The sequence below is a fragment of the Aulostomus chinensis genome, chromosome 5 (assembly GCF_037954235.1).
Source record: "Aulostomus chinensis isolate RoL2024-O1b breed Wild chromosome 5, RoL_Achi_v1.0, whole genome shotgun sequence".
Lineage (NCBI taxonomy): Eukaryota > Metazoa > Chordata > Actinopteri > Syngnathiformes > Aulostomidae > Aulostomus > Aulostomus chinensis.
The window spans coordinates 12,739,307-12,754,227 of NC_141324.1; the positions used below are offsets into that span (position 1 = coordinate 12,739,307).

General features: G+C 43.3%; 2 protein-coding genes across 3 annotated transcripts; one reads left to right on the forward strand and one right to left on the reverse strand.

The window, feature by feature from the left end:
* Positions 1–87: 87 nt before the first annotated feature.
* Positions 88–5,281, reverse strand: LOC147261246 (UAP56-interacting factor-like). 2 transcript variants are annotated; one of them, XM_086204879.1, is made up of 9 exons: positions 5,087–5,281; positions 4,795–4,935; positions 4,564–4,715; positions 1,378–1,526; positions 1,186–1,258; positions 1,053–1,108; positions 896–970; positions 638–764; positions 88–537 (listed from the first exon to the last, which is right to left on the reverse strand). In XM_086204879.1, exons 1-9 carry the CDS (start codon positions 5,157–5,159, stop codon positions 439–441), a joined length of 945 nt encoding a protein of 314 aa, XP_086061005.1. In that variant the 5' UTR covers positions 5,160–5,281; the 3' UTR covers positions 88–438. The 2 variants fall into 2 exon arrangements, with proteins under 2 accessions (XP_086061005.1, XP_086061004.1); XM_086204878.1 differs by having other exon boundaries at positions 94–540; positions 5,087–5,280.
* Positions 5,282–6,173: 892 nt separating this feature from the next.
* On the forward strand, positions 6,174–11,544 carry cpdp (CPD photolyase). Its single transcript, XM_086204881.1, has 10 exons — positions 6,174–6,427; positions 6,563–6,903; positions 6,996–7,144; positions 7,641–7,823; positions 8,036–8,194; positions 8,565–8,763; positions 8,859–9,011; positions 9,385–9,506; positions 10,149–10,308; positions 10,410–11,544. The coding sequence occupies exons 1-10, from the start codon at positions 6,207–6,209 to the stop codon at positions 10,556–10,558; spliced, it is 1,836 nt and encodes a 611-aa protein (XP_086061007.1). The 5' UTR covers positions 6,174–6,206; the 3' UTR covers positions 10,559–11,544.
* Positions 11,545–14,921: the final 3,377 nt, after the last annotated feature.

Sequence of the window (14,921 nt, forward strand, 5' to 3'; positions counted from 1 at the left end):
AAAGCCTACACGTTTTGTTGGACAAGCTGTCCTGTCATCACAGTTAAAGTTAAATTCTCAAAAGACTTAGTCTGGGCTGCTCCAGAGAGTTAAACCATATTTCTTTAGAGAAATCCATTTATTGGAGGAAACATTACAAAACAAGTCTCAAAAAAGGTACATGCCTCCCTAAACACAGTTATCTCTTCAAAAAAATTCTTGCAGACATTCTTCATGTCAACATCCATGTCCAGAGGGGGCGGGGACTCTTGCTCCGTATTCATACACAAACAGCTGAATACAATGAAATGGACAGCGAAGCTTCCCCTGACTCTTGAGTTCTCAGTACCCGTTAGTCCCATCAGTCAGTGGGTATCCCATCCATGCATCTGTCAGATAGACGTGGAGTTCACTGTGAGGGTCTGGGAAAGACAAAAGCGCCATCACTCTTCTTGCAGGCTAACCCACGGTAACAAACCGGCTGCCTTTACTGCTTTGAGATGTGGCCGTGCGCCGGTCTTTCAAGATCCTGAATCGCTCATTCAAGGTCATTGACGTCTGCTGTGGAAATTCAAAATACAGGCGTTACCTAATTGATATGACAAAAACCATGCAAACAGTTTGAGTGAAAATTCAAAGAAAACATTTGAGCTCTCACCGGTTTCCCAACACTGTTGATGTCAAACTGCAGAGGGACTCCCTTTGGGATTTTCTTCTCCAACGTTTCCGCCTTGACAGGCGCAGAGGTGGCAACCGGAGGATGCAGCGTCCAAGCGGAGGGAGGCCTAGTCATGAATGGGATGTTAAAACCAAAAATTCCACCCTTATGTGCAAAATAGACCACTCTGTTAGACTGAACAAAGATAAGAGCTCTGTTTGAAACACTTGACAACAGATAATGTGGAGTGATATTTACTCAGGCTGAGTCCTGGCTGTGGGGTTGTCAATGGATACGGTCAAGATTCCATTGGTGGTTGTCGATGTACGCCACCTAGTGGATAAACAGAAAAAGTGCATCACACCCCACACAAACAACCGACCCAACCTTAAATGAAACATGGGTGAAAACTCACTGCCGGGTCCGGGCTGGAGCAGTGTGAAGACTCGGCTTCTGCACCTGGGCTTGTACCTGACACGTGGAACAACTGATATTTAGATTTGCTTCCAGGTACATGAGTCACTTGCTATGAGAAAAACAGAGGGTACCTTGAGTCCTCTGTGAAAAAGAAATGTTGCCTGGCGTGCTTCCCTCTGTGTCTGCTGGACAGGCGGTAGGGGTCTGTACAAGGGGAAGGTAACATTTTTTTTTATATTATGACACAGCTTGCATATCTCTGACTGTAATCAGACGATACATGGTCACGGGTGCATTAGGGGCTATGTACACATTTTCCTCACCGCCGCCGCAGCTGAAATGGTCTCCTGACTGAAGTAGTGTTCTGACTTCCCTGTGGCTCTGGCTGCCTGTACGGCCTCCTCTGGACAACAGGCTTCCTAAACTGGCTTTCGGTACGAGGAATGAAGGGCCTCGGCTTCTGTCTTGTTCTCTATGTACAGAGACACAGTAGATAATCCTTCCAGTAGATCTCGACAACTGCAAACATTCTGAAAAGCTGAGTGACAACAATGCCAGGCAAAAAGAAAAAAAAAAAATCATCACCAAAAAAAAGGTCATACACCAATATTTTGTTGGACCGCCTTTAGCTTTGATCATGGCACACATTCATTGTGGATTGTTTTGATAAGCTTCTGCAATGTAACAAGATTTATTTCCATCCAGTGTTGCATCAATGGTGCACCAAGATCTTGTATTGATGATGGGAGATCCCGACCACTGCGCGAACCCTTCTCCAGCCCATCCCAAAGATTCCCAAAGGGGTTAAGGACAGGAATCTGTGGTAGCCCATCCAAATGATGCCTCATGCTCCCTGAACCACTCTTTCACAATTTGAGCCTGATGAATCCTGGCATTGCCATCTTGGAATATGCCAGTGCCATCAGGGAAGAAAAAATCCATTGATTGGATTAACCTGGTCATTCAGTATATTCAGGTAGTCAGCTGACCTCATTCTTATAGCACAAACTGTTGCTGAACCTAGACCTGACCAACTGCAGCAACCCCAGATCATAGCACTGCCCCCTCAGGCATGATGGGTGCATCACTTCATCTGCCTCTCTTCTTACCCTGATGCGCCCATCACTCTGGAACAGGGTAAATCTGGACTCATCAGACCACATGACCTTCTTCCATTGCTCCAGAGTCCAACTTTTATGCTCCCTAGCAAATTGAAGTGTTTTTTTTCCCAGTTGGCCTCACTGATTATTGGTTTTCTTGAGGCTACACAGCTGTTCAGTCCCAATCCCTTGAGTTCTCTTCGCATTGTGCGTGTGGAAATGCTCTTACTTTCACTATTAAACACAGCCCAGAGTTCTACTGCTGTTTTTCTTTGATTTGATTTCACCAAACGTTTAAGCGATTGCTGATCACGCTCAATGAGAATCAAAGATGATGGTTTTTGCAATCTCCTTAGATGTTTTCTCTGCTTGATGCATGCCAATGATTTGACCCTTGTCAAACAGACTAACATCTTTTCCCTGACCACGGGAAGCGTCTCTCGACGTGGCTGTTTAGGAAAAAGAAGCCCCTCATTGCATCAGTTGGGGTTAAATAACTTGTTGCCAGCTGAAAGATAATCGCCCATGCAGTACTTATCCAATAGGAGGCTCGTATCTAATTGCGTATTTAAATCCAGGCGGTGACTTTTTTGGGCCAGGCAGTGTGTGTCCTGAGTCAAGATCAATGGCACAAATACAAACTTCATGGGCTCCTGAGGATGAAAAGAGTCTGAAGAAGTCCAAACTCCACAGACGTGTGTAATATAGAGACTGACTGTACTTTGTTTAAAATGTCTGTTTACACTTGGAAAAATGAACCAATTTAAAAAATGTTCCATTGTAAAGCTAAGCAGTCACGCATAAACACGTATTAAGATAAGTCAATTACGAGCAAAAGATTCATTTTCTCAGCTGATCTGTACTGAGACACTGACTCCCCCCCCCCCCCCCCCAAGTTTCCTATTTTTATCTATTTGTCAAATTATTTTTTAGACATTTCCTAATTCCATGACCTTCTAGATTTACACAACTGTATGAGAAAACATGCTTTTCGAGTTGCACAAACACAAGAGCATCATATTCCCCAGATCACTTCACATTCTGGATTAATATAAATTGCAATTGGATGCGGATTCATCTTAAAAAATCGGACTGTTTATAGCTAAGGTGCGCTATACAATTGGGGATCAGCATTAGGACTTGCATTTACAACATATTTACTTTTATGCTTATTATGAAGGTATTGAACGAAACAGGAACTTCCATTTGAAACTGATGCCTGTGAAGGTAGTCACACTGCTTCACTGTTTCATGGTTAAAGCGGTGAACGAAACATACATACAGATTATGGAAATACGAAATAAATGGACCTCATCAATATGAAGAAGCCCACCCACGCTTTCCCCCTTCACCACCCTCAACAACACTGTGTCTACTGAGGACACTTGAACGTTTCTTGAAACTCCAATCTCTCACAACTTGAAGCAGACCTCCCACACTGTCTGGAAAAGGGCCCAGCAGATGTGTTACTTCCTGCTACAGCTCAGGAAGTTGAACCTGCCACAGGAGCTGCCCATCATCTTCTATACTGGAATCATTCAGTCTGTCCTATGCACAGCCGTCACTGTCTGGTTTGGCTCGGCCACCAAACAAGACAGGATCACACTGCAACGGACAATCAGGTCAGCAGAGAGAATCATCGGGGCCGACCTGCCTTCCATCCAGGACCTTTATCAGTCCAGGGTCAGGCAACGGTCAGGCACCATCCCTGCGGACCATCACACCCTGGTCACAAACTGTTTGATCCCCTCCCCTGTGGAAGACGCTACAGAGCCCTGTACGCCAAGACCACCAGGTACAAAAAACACTTTCTACCCACAGGCTGACACTCTGATGAACTGTAAATATTCAAAGTGTCAGGAAATGAAAACAAAAAAATACCCATACTGAACTTTTCATTTCCACCCTGCACTTCTGTGTAACTATTGCACATTTTTGTACATATTTGTACATATACTGCCTATTTTGTACGTACCACTAAATGTATATTTTTCCTTCATATTTTTTTACCTAACTTATTCCCTTCCCTGCACAGTGAGCAATGCAATCCTGTAACAAATTCCTTGTTTGTTTTTTAACTTGGTTAGAAAAAAAGGGATTCTGATTCTGATGGACAGTCACTCTTGGATACGAGTGTCCTCTGGGGGAAATCAGAATTTGAGAGCAAGAGCATTAGAAAGAATTCACAACACCAGGATAACGCACGCCTGAAGCAGGAAATAATACATGCCAGTGATGGATAAAAGGTTTGTGAAGCAAACACTGGGTTTCATTCATTTACTTTTTAGCCCTAAATTTAGTCTTTGTTGAGCTACACAAAAGATGTCAGGAGAAAAGAGTTACAAACAGCCATCTGGCTGAAAGAACACACTGTGCTGGGGGGAACAGCAGCAGGATATCCTGCTGTACCTGGCTGATGGGAGCTCTGTTGGGTCGTCGGAGCAGAGCAGCTGGCCTCCTCGCTGCCAGTCCAGTGATAACCCCTTGACCACGCCTTCGACCCGGCAGGGGGAGAACCCTTCTGTTTCTTAATTTAGGCGCTCCACCCCGGGGCACGCCACCTAAGTTGAATAACATTAGTTAACGTTAAAAATGCACGGACATGTTTCGACAGAGAAACAAACAAAAGTTAATGATCACCTCTTTGGACGGGTCCACTATTCCTCGATGAAACTCCCTTTCCTTGGGCTAATAGGCCCTTCTTCTTGACTGGCCGGTGGTTCATTATGGCCTGTTTCCTTTTTAAATGTTGTTCTTTTTTGTTCAATCGAATGATGTCATCTGTTAAAATTAATCATACGAGCATTGTAAACAACCCTGTCTGAATCTTCCAATGCCATCCATCTACTTAGCAAGCTGTTAGCTAGTATTCCTGACAACCTGCCAATATTAGCTGCTACTCAGTAGCATTGATGCTAACTACACGTCTTACCAAGGGACATGTCGACTTTATCGGGAACCGCAGGTCTTCTCCCCCGGCCAGCTGTAAACTCACCCTTGTTCATCTCGATAGACAGCAGATAAATATAGTAGTAAAGTGTAGCCTAGCTTGTCTCTCTCTCCTCAAGCTATTAACGCTGCACGTACCTCCCCCCGACGTAAACTGTTATGCGCACGCTCGAAATACGTTCCTGTTGTATTGTGGTAAATGTAGTTCCAGAAAACCAAAACAAAAGGCGCATTCCATTCTGCCAATTATGCATCCTCCTCTCTGTCCTTCGTCCAGCGCTGCTGATAACATGGTGAAGAGCAGCGAGACCGAACACGTTGTCCCACAGGACAAACACATTATAGAAGTGAATCATGAAAACGCTTTACAATCAAATTTTCTGTTACAAGTGCCTCTGAACTCAAGACTCAAGAATGCAGCTACTCTCTTACAATCGGGATAATATTTTATAATGACACCCAAGAATTAAATCAGGTGTGATTTTTTTGTGTTTTCACAATTTAACTTAAAATATATATATATAGCTATTTTTATTGCTTGCTCATATGAGAGAGGCAACGTTTTTCTTGTTGCCGGCATTGACCTCGGGTGGCAGTCTGTGGTTATTGGAAAACTTCCTGTAAATTTGGGGTGAAGCCCATACGATATGAGAACATGTTACCATTTAGTTTGACATAACACTATAATGTTAAAAATGATTCTTGAACAATAGAAAAGGAATCGTTGAAGAGAATATTTGCGTTCCCTTTTACCTATGTATGCTTATATTATCCATATTTAGCAGTATTATACATATAAAATATGTTACATATTGTAATGAATGCACCCTAGATGTGTTACCAGTGCATTTAAATTGAAAACATTTAGCTTTCGTTGATATGAAGCATGTTAATTCCGGCTGAAGGGGGATGACTTGATGAACTGAACCTTTGTCAAAGCAGCCAGTTCGACACTAACAAGTCACTACTGGGTGTAAATCACATGAATAAATCCAACATACTATGGGAAACCAGGATATTCATGAAGGCTGCCGACACCAGCGTTGGCTGGGAGGAGCTCTGTGACGTAGGCCGTTCGTCGCAGCACATGCAAGCTAAATGGAATGGTCCCCGTGAGTTACAAAACCCAAACTCCTGCCCATTTAATCGGTTGTGTAAGGGTAACACACGGTACGCTTTCCCGTGTGTTTTCTCACCGAGCTGCAGAAACTGTAACCGCGTGCAACGACTACCGTTTGGCGTTAGTTTCTAATTATCGTGTATGCACAGAGTTCGGCGGCGTTTGCTTGGAGTTTTTGCTACACTGTATGGTCCTTTGGTGGAGGTAAGCGATGCTAGTCTGAACGAAAAGGTTAACGTTATCTCTGTTACCTTTCCTCACATTTGTGTTGTTCCTACTTCCCCCCACGGACGCGATGTAACTTGAGACATGATCCCCATCATTGTGGTTTGATTGCAGCTCATCCTTCTCACTTGCATCGAAGCGTTTCTCGGAGCTTGTTCGACTCAGATCATTGCAGTCACACACCAGTGGAACCATCATGTCAGACAAGAAGCGCAAGGCTACCTCTGCTGTTGCTAAAGAGCCCGGTGCCAAGCAGCAGAAGTTGGCCCCTGTGAAGGAGGAGAAGCAGGAGAGAGCCGCCGGATGGCTCCGGGAGCTTCTGAGACAGCAAAGGACAAACAATAAGGAAATGAAAGTCAGCAAAAAGCGTATTCGTTTTATATCGGACACACAGAAGGTCAAACAAGGAACAGAGGGTGTGCTGTACTGGATGTTGAGAGACCACAGAGTGCAGGGTAATCTCATGAATGGAAACGAGTTTCTCCTCTCGCGTTCGTCCGTGAATTCATTTGTAACATGTTTGGTGCGTTTTCCTTTTGTGGTTTAGATAACTGGGCTCTGATCCACGCCCAGCGGCTTGCGGTGAAGGAAAACTTGCCCCTGCACGTCTGTGTCTGCTTGGTTGTCCCCAAGTCAGAGCTGTCCACCCTGAGACATTACAGCTTCATGCTGAACGGACTGGAAGAAGTCGCAAAGGTACAAACTTCAAGAACTGTTTGTCTAATGTTGTATTTTTTCAGTGGGGGGGGGGGTGGCGCTGCTAAAATAATACCATTTTTTAATAATAATAATAATAATAATAACAAATAAGCACTTCTGCACTTGACTTATTTTCTCTCGTTAAACGTAACATCCAGCAGCAGCTCAGTGCCTGACGTCATCTGTGTTGAATGCAGAATGGCAAAATGGACACAGGGGGGCGCGCTCACGCTTTGCAGAGCACCATCGCTGACGGGGCTGTTTGCAGACATAATTTGATTATTTTTTTAAATGGGCCTTGAGTACTTTATTTTTTATCGATTGTCAGATAAAGCATCAGATCTGAGAAAATTGGGTAGGGATAATTACAGCTGATCAATTGGTGTTTAGATGTAGAAGACCATAATAAGCATGACATCCAATGTCCCTGGCAGTTTCCTAAACGAGTATTCCATGTTGTTGTGGTGGTGGTGGTGGTGTTGTGTTCATACAGAAATGTAAAGCCTTAAACATCCAGTTCCATTTGCTGCACGGCTCAGCGGGCGAGGTACTGCCTGGCTTTGTTTCTGACCGCAGCCTTGGGGCGGTGGTGACTGACTTCTCTCCTCTCAGAGAGCCGCTACAATGGTTAGAGGATGTCAAGAAGACGCTTCCGAAGGATATTCCTCTCATACAGGTATAGTGAGGAGGAGATTGTTAATGTCCTGATTCTGTTTGATTTCTAACTTTTGTTTTGGTGTCTTCCTTTTTGTTGTCATGATGTCTCCATCATTTTCTCAAAGACCAAAATGATTAAACGGACTTCAGTCACATTTTATGCCTTTTTATTATATTTCAATCCATTGGAATACTCCCGATGGCTGCAGTGTCTGTCCTTCCCTTTTACAGGTTGATGCCCACAATATTGTTCCATGCTGGGTCGCGTCACCAAAACTTGAGTATGCTGCCAGAACCATCAGAACAAAAATACACAAACTTTTACCCGAGTTCCTGTCTGACTTTCCCCCAGTTGAGAAACATCCCCACACAGTGACGAGAACCGCCAAAGTAAGTGTCGCTGTTAACGGTAAAGATATACTCAGTAAGTTGGCCAGTGTCAGTACAAAAGTCTGAATCAAACTTGGCAGGAACTGTGAATCACTCAGTATTTATCCTACAAATATTCACTGCTTGCTCACTGACATGGGATTTAGACATCAGTGAAATACTTAAGTTCATCTTTCAGCTTCTGTACAGTATTTATTGATAACAGAATGTAAAAACACTTATTTGACGACTCCAAAATGAAATATCCCCATCTTGATTGATATTAACGCTGCAGTCAATATTTCTACTTCTGAGTTGAGTTTTTCTCCTCGATTATATCTACACATTTTGTTAAACGTCAGGATGCATGGTAACAGTCTGAACCTTACAGCCAATCAACTGGGACGAAACCCTGGCCTCTCTTGAGGTTGACCGTACAGTGGGAGAGCCGGAATGGGCGAAACCCGGCACCACGGCAGGAGTGGCCATGTTGGAGTCCTTCATCGATGTACGCCTCAAATTGTTTGGCACCCAGCGCAATGATCCAAACGCTCCAGCCCTCAGCCAGCTCTCTCCCTGGATCCGCTTTGGTCAGTAATACACACTACACTATAGAATAGCCTCTGTTATTGCACTTCTCCATGATCTGTTCTTCTCATCTTTGCCATCTCCTCCACCCCATCAGGCCACCTGTCAGCCCAGCGTGTGGTACTGCAAGTTCAGAAGAGTGGGAAGAAAGCTGGGGAGTCTGTCTCTGCTTTCATTGAAGAGCTAGTGGTGCGCAGGGAGCTGACTGACAACTTCTGCTTCTACAACAAGCAGTACGACAGTGTGGAGGGTCAGTGGAGCTTAAAAATGCCAGTGTTCTAAGTTTTCACCTAACTGAGAAGAGGTTTTCATTCAGATGATCTGATTCTTTTGACTCTTCATCAGCCTGGTATGGTTGAGTTGTTAGGTGTTAGAATAGCATAAATTATACTCAGTGGAGTTGAATACGTGTACTAAAACTTGTTTTTATGTTGCACCCTTTTCTAACACCTCTGACATCGTGGTCATGCTGTAAACATTTCTGTCGCATGCTCTTGAACCCAGCTTAAGGGTTTGGGAGCACGTCACCTCTTTCACCCCATCTTGATGTGACCTCATTAGGATGAGTCTTAAGGGATTTGTTTTAAACTAGTTTCTGCTCTGTGTATGTGTGTTGCGCCCAGGTGCTCACGACTGGGCAAAGAAGACACTGAAAGACCACGCCAAAGACGAGAGGCCATATCTGTACTCACGAGAACAACTGGAGAAAGCCAAGACCCATGACAAGCTGTGGAACGCAGCCCAGGTATTTCTATTAGTTGACAATTTGTCTTAAATGCGGCATTTATGTAATGAGGTTTGTTCCTCCTCCCTGTTAACATGATATCTCAATAATATCGGCCTGAGCAACGAAACAGTAGCAATATGTGTTGGTGCAGATGCTTTAACAATGGCAGCAAGGAATGTTTTGAGTAGAATATTTGATAGTTAATTTGCTTCCTGCCATGAAAGCACATAACCAATATTTAAGTTAAGTTGTATGTCTTGGTAATGCCTCAAGGGAATAATGTTGAGTTCCAGGTTCTCTAAAAAGAGTTTTTATTCTTTTTTTTTTTTTTTTTTTTGAGCCTGGAGGAACGGATGAAAACTGCAGAGACTTCAGCTTCCTGTCATCGTTGCGTGACTGCAGTAAAGTCGTTCTTCTGTAGTTTGACAACATCTTAACACATTTAATGCTCATGACTTAAAAATCTTGCAGCAGTGGACAGAGTACTCATATCAGATACCGAAGCAATGAAAGACAATTTCTGAAGTATTCAAATACCTGTGGGGATGTCTAACATGAGCCTATCTGAACACACAGGCAAGCTTTAAACAGCCACGTGTAATACAACAACTGCACAACCATGATGGGTTCCTTCTACCCTGCTGCATGTCGTTATTTTAGTACCAGATGGTGACCGAGGGGAAGATGCATGGCTTCCTCAGGATGTACTGGGCCAAAAAGATTCTCGAGTGGACGACATCACCAGAGGAGGCTCTCTCAATTGCCCTGCACCTCAATGACCGTTACGAGCTTGATGGCCAAGACCCCAATGGCTTTGTTGGTAAGGGACGGATGTGTTTACACGTGTTGTTGTTGTTGTGGCTGACCTATCGGCTTCTTTTCTAATTCATGTCCTCTCCACCGGGTTCATCCTCCTTTCAGGATGCATGTGGTCTATTTGTGGCATCCACGACCAGGGCTGGGCAGAGAGACCCATTTTTGGAAAGATCCGTTACATGAACTACAAAGGCTGCCTTCGCAAGTTTGACGTCGCCCAGTTTGAGAGGAAGTACTGTCCCAAACATCTTTGAAGAATAAAATGTTTTGAAGGATTCAGAAGAATAATCTTGGTCTACTACATCCGCACCTCAGGGAGAATGTGTGAGGCAGCAGACTTGCTTTATTCTTCACTACCGGTTTTGTCATTTGTGTGTTGAACCAGCTGTTTACCTGGAGATTCGCTGTTGCTTGATATAAGAAAAGTTTTTCTTGATCTGCTGAAGAGCATGCAGGGTTGTTTTTTTTTTTCCTACTCTGACACGTTTTTATATTCTCTGTTGTTTGTTAACAAAAGCTGTTCTCATTAAAGAGATGTAGTTTCTAAAAAAAACATTCTTCCACAGAAAACTGATTATTCCCTCACACATTAGGTTTTTTTTTTTCAGTCACGTCTCTAAGACCCGCAAAAAAGGATATATTGCATGAGATTAATTGGTCTGACTAATCTTTATTAAAAACACCCAAGGTCACAAACATGAACTACAGAGTTGCATCACACTTTCAAATATGGTTGAAATGAAAAGGGATGTAATTAACCAACGGAATCTTGTACCCAGCCTCGATAGCAGATGGAAAATAGCCCCTTCAAGAATCGAGACTCATAACACCCTCTCCCATATTGCTATATGACACGCTCAATGCCAAGGCCCTTTGGTAATGTCAGGTTTTTCAGGAGAAATAAATCCTTGTCTCCCTTTAGTGCTCCTTGGTGCTAATTGGCTGAAACCAGCTTCGGTTCGGTCAAAAGGAATACGAATATTGCAGTGTGATGATCTCGCTGTAATTTACTGCTTTCAGGACCGAGTTTCTATGACAGAGAGGGTGCTAGGATGAACATTCAATCTGTGCTTGATAAATAGGCTGAATAAAAAGCAGTAGTGAGTGCAATGAATCCTATTTAGGGAGGTTCCAAGCAATCAAAGTCTTTTTGTCCCAGAGGAAATAAGACAGTGTTGCTTAAACCCATTGAACATTGTATAATAAAAAAAGATGTTGTGACTTTAAGACAATATGAATCATTAAAGCTGATCTAGTCTCCAACTGAATTTCATTAAACTGTCTCAGAAGCAGAACATGAAAAACACTAGTATGTGTTGATAAAATTTCACTTGAGAAAACAACCATTTACATTTTAAAGCCATCAAAATAATTTCCTCCGATTTTTTGGGAGATGTTCACCATCTGGCTGAATGCGACTAGCCAGTTCTCTCTGTACTCGTAGCATGGTTACAAGCTGGTGAGTCAGTTTGGCAGAATGCTGCAGCTGTAAGTGTACATTTTTTCAGCCAATTGAATGCGTGTTCACCGACAGGTGACATTTTGTAATGTGTGAGAAGTTGGTTTATGTGTCCATCGACCCACAGAGGCCTCACCCCGGTTCTGTGTCCTGTGCCCTTTGTCTGTCAGCATATATTTTCAGTGAGATTTCAGTCTCATGTTGCTAGGTTGTGCCCAAAGTTTCTGGAGGCAGAAAACATGCCTGTTTTTGAGTGGCTCCCTTTTCACTCGACACATGGACCACTGGGTACATCAGTGTGTCCCCATGCATGTCCGGAACTCTTGAAAATTCAACTCTTGTAGAGGAATGAGACACCAACCAAGACCATGGTCGTGTTCCCACTCACTCGCTGTTTATGCGTCTGCCACATTAATTTGTCTGAAGGTAAACTTTACTGTCGTGTTATTATTTGAGTTTCTAAGAGCCGCCGCTGCGGTCCATTTTCACTGCGCAGTTTATTGAACTCTGTTTGGTTCCCTGGAAACCTTGCAAAGCCTTTAAAGACTAATCAATCAGCCCTGCATCACAGAGATGGGAGAGCACATTTCTCATAAATGTGGCTTAAAACAATAATTCAAAATTTTTCTCACAATGTGCCATAACAGACAAGAGGTGGAGGTAAGACAAAAAAACAGATGAGATGCGGGACTTTGAGAAAAACTGTGCACGTCCTTCTGGAGGACTTAACTTCCATGTGTTTGAAACATTTCCGCTAAACAGCACTAGACAAGTGGATGGAATTTACGCATTTTCAGATTTATTTGTATTTGTGAAGCAGCCTTCATGCAAGGAATGAATGGAGAAGGGAGTAACAAAGAGAAAATGAAAACAGGATTGGAGCACCAGAGTCTGGGTAATGTGCATTGATATCCTTTTTTATAATACAACAGTTACAATTCCTTCAAAGGTTTTGTGCTCACACAGACAATTTCTGTAACGTTGTTCTTTCATATTATCAAAGAAACATGCTTACTTTTTGGGAAGTGCTCTTATTTTCCATCTTCTCCAGAGCCAGGCAGCAAGATAGACACCTTTCTCTCCTCTGTGTCTGCATGAAGGAGCTGGGGCCAGCAGAGATTGCTGGTTAGCCTAGCACAATGAATGATAATGGATGGGAAGTGTAAGCATACGTCTTTCAAAAATAATCAACCAGATAAGATTAGGGATTTGGGTTTGCCCAAAAGTAATCATCCTCATTCCCTCTTACACAGTTGGCCAGGACTAGAATGAGCAGTCTATCTTTGAGTGGAGAACAAATGTTTTGTTTTAGCTGCAGCTCTTTGAGCTGCTGCCTAAAATCATTGTTATCAGTAAAGTAGTTCAGACACTGGGCTCCATGTAAAAAAAAAGCCACTGTATGGCTCCAGGTGGTTGGTGCTATGTGTGCACCGTGTGTTCAGTGCATGTTCGGCCTCATTTTGGTATTTAGAGGCACGTAATCAGAGCACAAACCACAGCGCAAAGAGGCACTTAGACACCCGATTATTCATAGGTGTGTTTCAGGCACATCAGTCAAACCAATCGGAGTGCCACATGTCACTCCCTTTAAAAGCCCAGGGTATGTCAGGACTTGGCGTCTACACACATTTCATCTTGTTATTTATATTAGTGCTATGTTGACCTGCCCGTCCACTACCTCTCATTGTGCTAAGCCAACTATAGCAGTCAGCTGGTCGCTGTGGCTCTCAGTTCCTTTAATGTACACACAAAGGAGAGCGGGGTATCTATCTTCCTGTCTGACACTGGGAAAGATGGCATGTAACCCTATTTACCGAAATGTTGCCATGTTCCATTTATAAAAAAGTAGGATTTAGACTGCAGTTGATTAATCAGGTTTGCATGCAACTGCATTTACACTTAAACATCACAGTTCTGTTGCATGTGAGTCCAGTTCCCTGCCACAGCCCTGATGCTTTTCTCTGTTTGTCAAGGATTTATCCAGCTCACGTCTCTTCAGTCTTTATACTTGTTAAATTGACCTCTGCATCTGCCATTAATAAAGATCTCAAGTCACCCTCTCCACCACCATACTCCTGCATGTTTCCTCATCTCATCAACATGACTTCCTCTCCCAGTGTCTTGTGTTTTGGTCTTGGTGTCATAAGAAGAAGAGGAGTGCTGGAGCTCTTTTTAAAGTATCCATCCCTTATCATTTGGTGCTTTAGTAAACCTGACATATGAGTTTACTCTTGTGTTGACTGTGTCAATGAAGTTCCCAAATGATGTAACCCTCTATGCTTCAATTTGTTGTGAATCTAAAAATGTCAAGATAACGCATCTAAATTTCTTCCTGATGTGAAGCTAAATGCTTGTTTCCTTTAACTCCTGCTGAGCATCTAATCAGCCTTGAAAAGTTTCCTCTCCTGACATTTTTTTAGTGCTTAGCATGTTGACATTTTCAGAACACTGCTCATCTCTGTGTTCAGCACATAGCTCTCATTTGGCTACATTTACTGCAATTTCAAACATCCATCCATCCATCCATTGTCTTCCGCTTATTCCTGGTAAGGGTCGCAGGGGGGCTGGAGCCTATCCCAGCTGCTACGGGCGAGAGGCAGGGTTCACCATGGACAGGTCACCAGTCCATCGCAGGGCCAACACATAGAGACAGACAACCATTCACACTCACAGTCACACCTACGGTCAATTTAGAGTATCAATCAGCCTCGTCCTCTCTTGATGTCTTTGGACTGTGGGAGGAAGCTGGAGTACCAGAGAGAACCCACACAGGAACAGGGAGAACATGGAGACTCACACAGAAAGATCCCGTGTCCGAGCCGGGACTCGAACCCAGAACCTTCTTGCTGTGAGGCCACAGTGCAGCTGCAATTTCAAACACTCCTTGTTAAATGATTTGTTTCCTTTTCTCAAAGTGCCATGGGTGGTAAAAACAAGGCTTTTGAGTGATGTTGCCATGCAGGCTGGTCGTGAATATTTGCTGTGAGCTAATAGAGTATTTTGTTATGATGATAGAAGTAATATGTAGATTGCCGCTCACTGATAGCACAGTGTCATTACAAACTGATTTGCAACTTTCCATCAGCTCATCTTTGTCTCCTTCCTCTTTCATCTACTCTGTCATTATTAATTTTAAGATATCCACCCAATGACATCAT

Excerpts from the sequence above, each read along its gene's own strand:
- LOC147261246 (XM_086204878.1), bottom strand. The coding sequence starts at position 5,159 with ATGAACAAGGGTGAGTTTACAGCTGGCCGGGGGAGAAGACCTGCGGTT. Across the intron at positions 971-1,052 it reads GCTCCAGCCCGGACCCGGCA|GTGGCGTACATCGACAACCA; the intron begins GTGAGTTTTCAC and ends TTTATCCACTAG. Across the intron at positions 541-637 it reads TCAACAGTGTTGGGAAACCG|CAGACGTCAATGACCTTGAA; the intron begins GTGAGAGCTCAA and ends GAATTTCCACAG.
- cpdp (XM_086204881.1), top strand. The coding sequence starts at position 6,207 with ATGGTCCCCGTGAGTTACAAAACCCAAACTCCTGCCCATTTAATCGGT. Across the intron at positions 8,195-8,564 it reads CAGTGACGAGAACCGCCAAA|CCAATCAACTGGGACGAAAC; the intron begins GTAAGTGTCGCT and ends TGAACCTTACAG. Across the intron at positions 9,507-10,148 it reads AGCTGTGGAACGCAGCCCAG|TACCAGATGGTGACCGAGGG; the intron begins GTATTTCTATTA and ends TCGTTATTTTAG.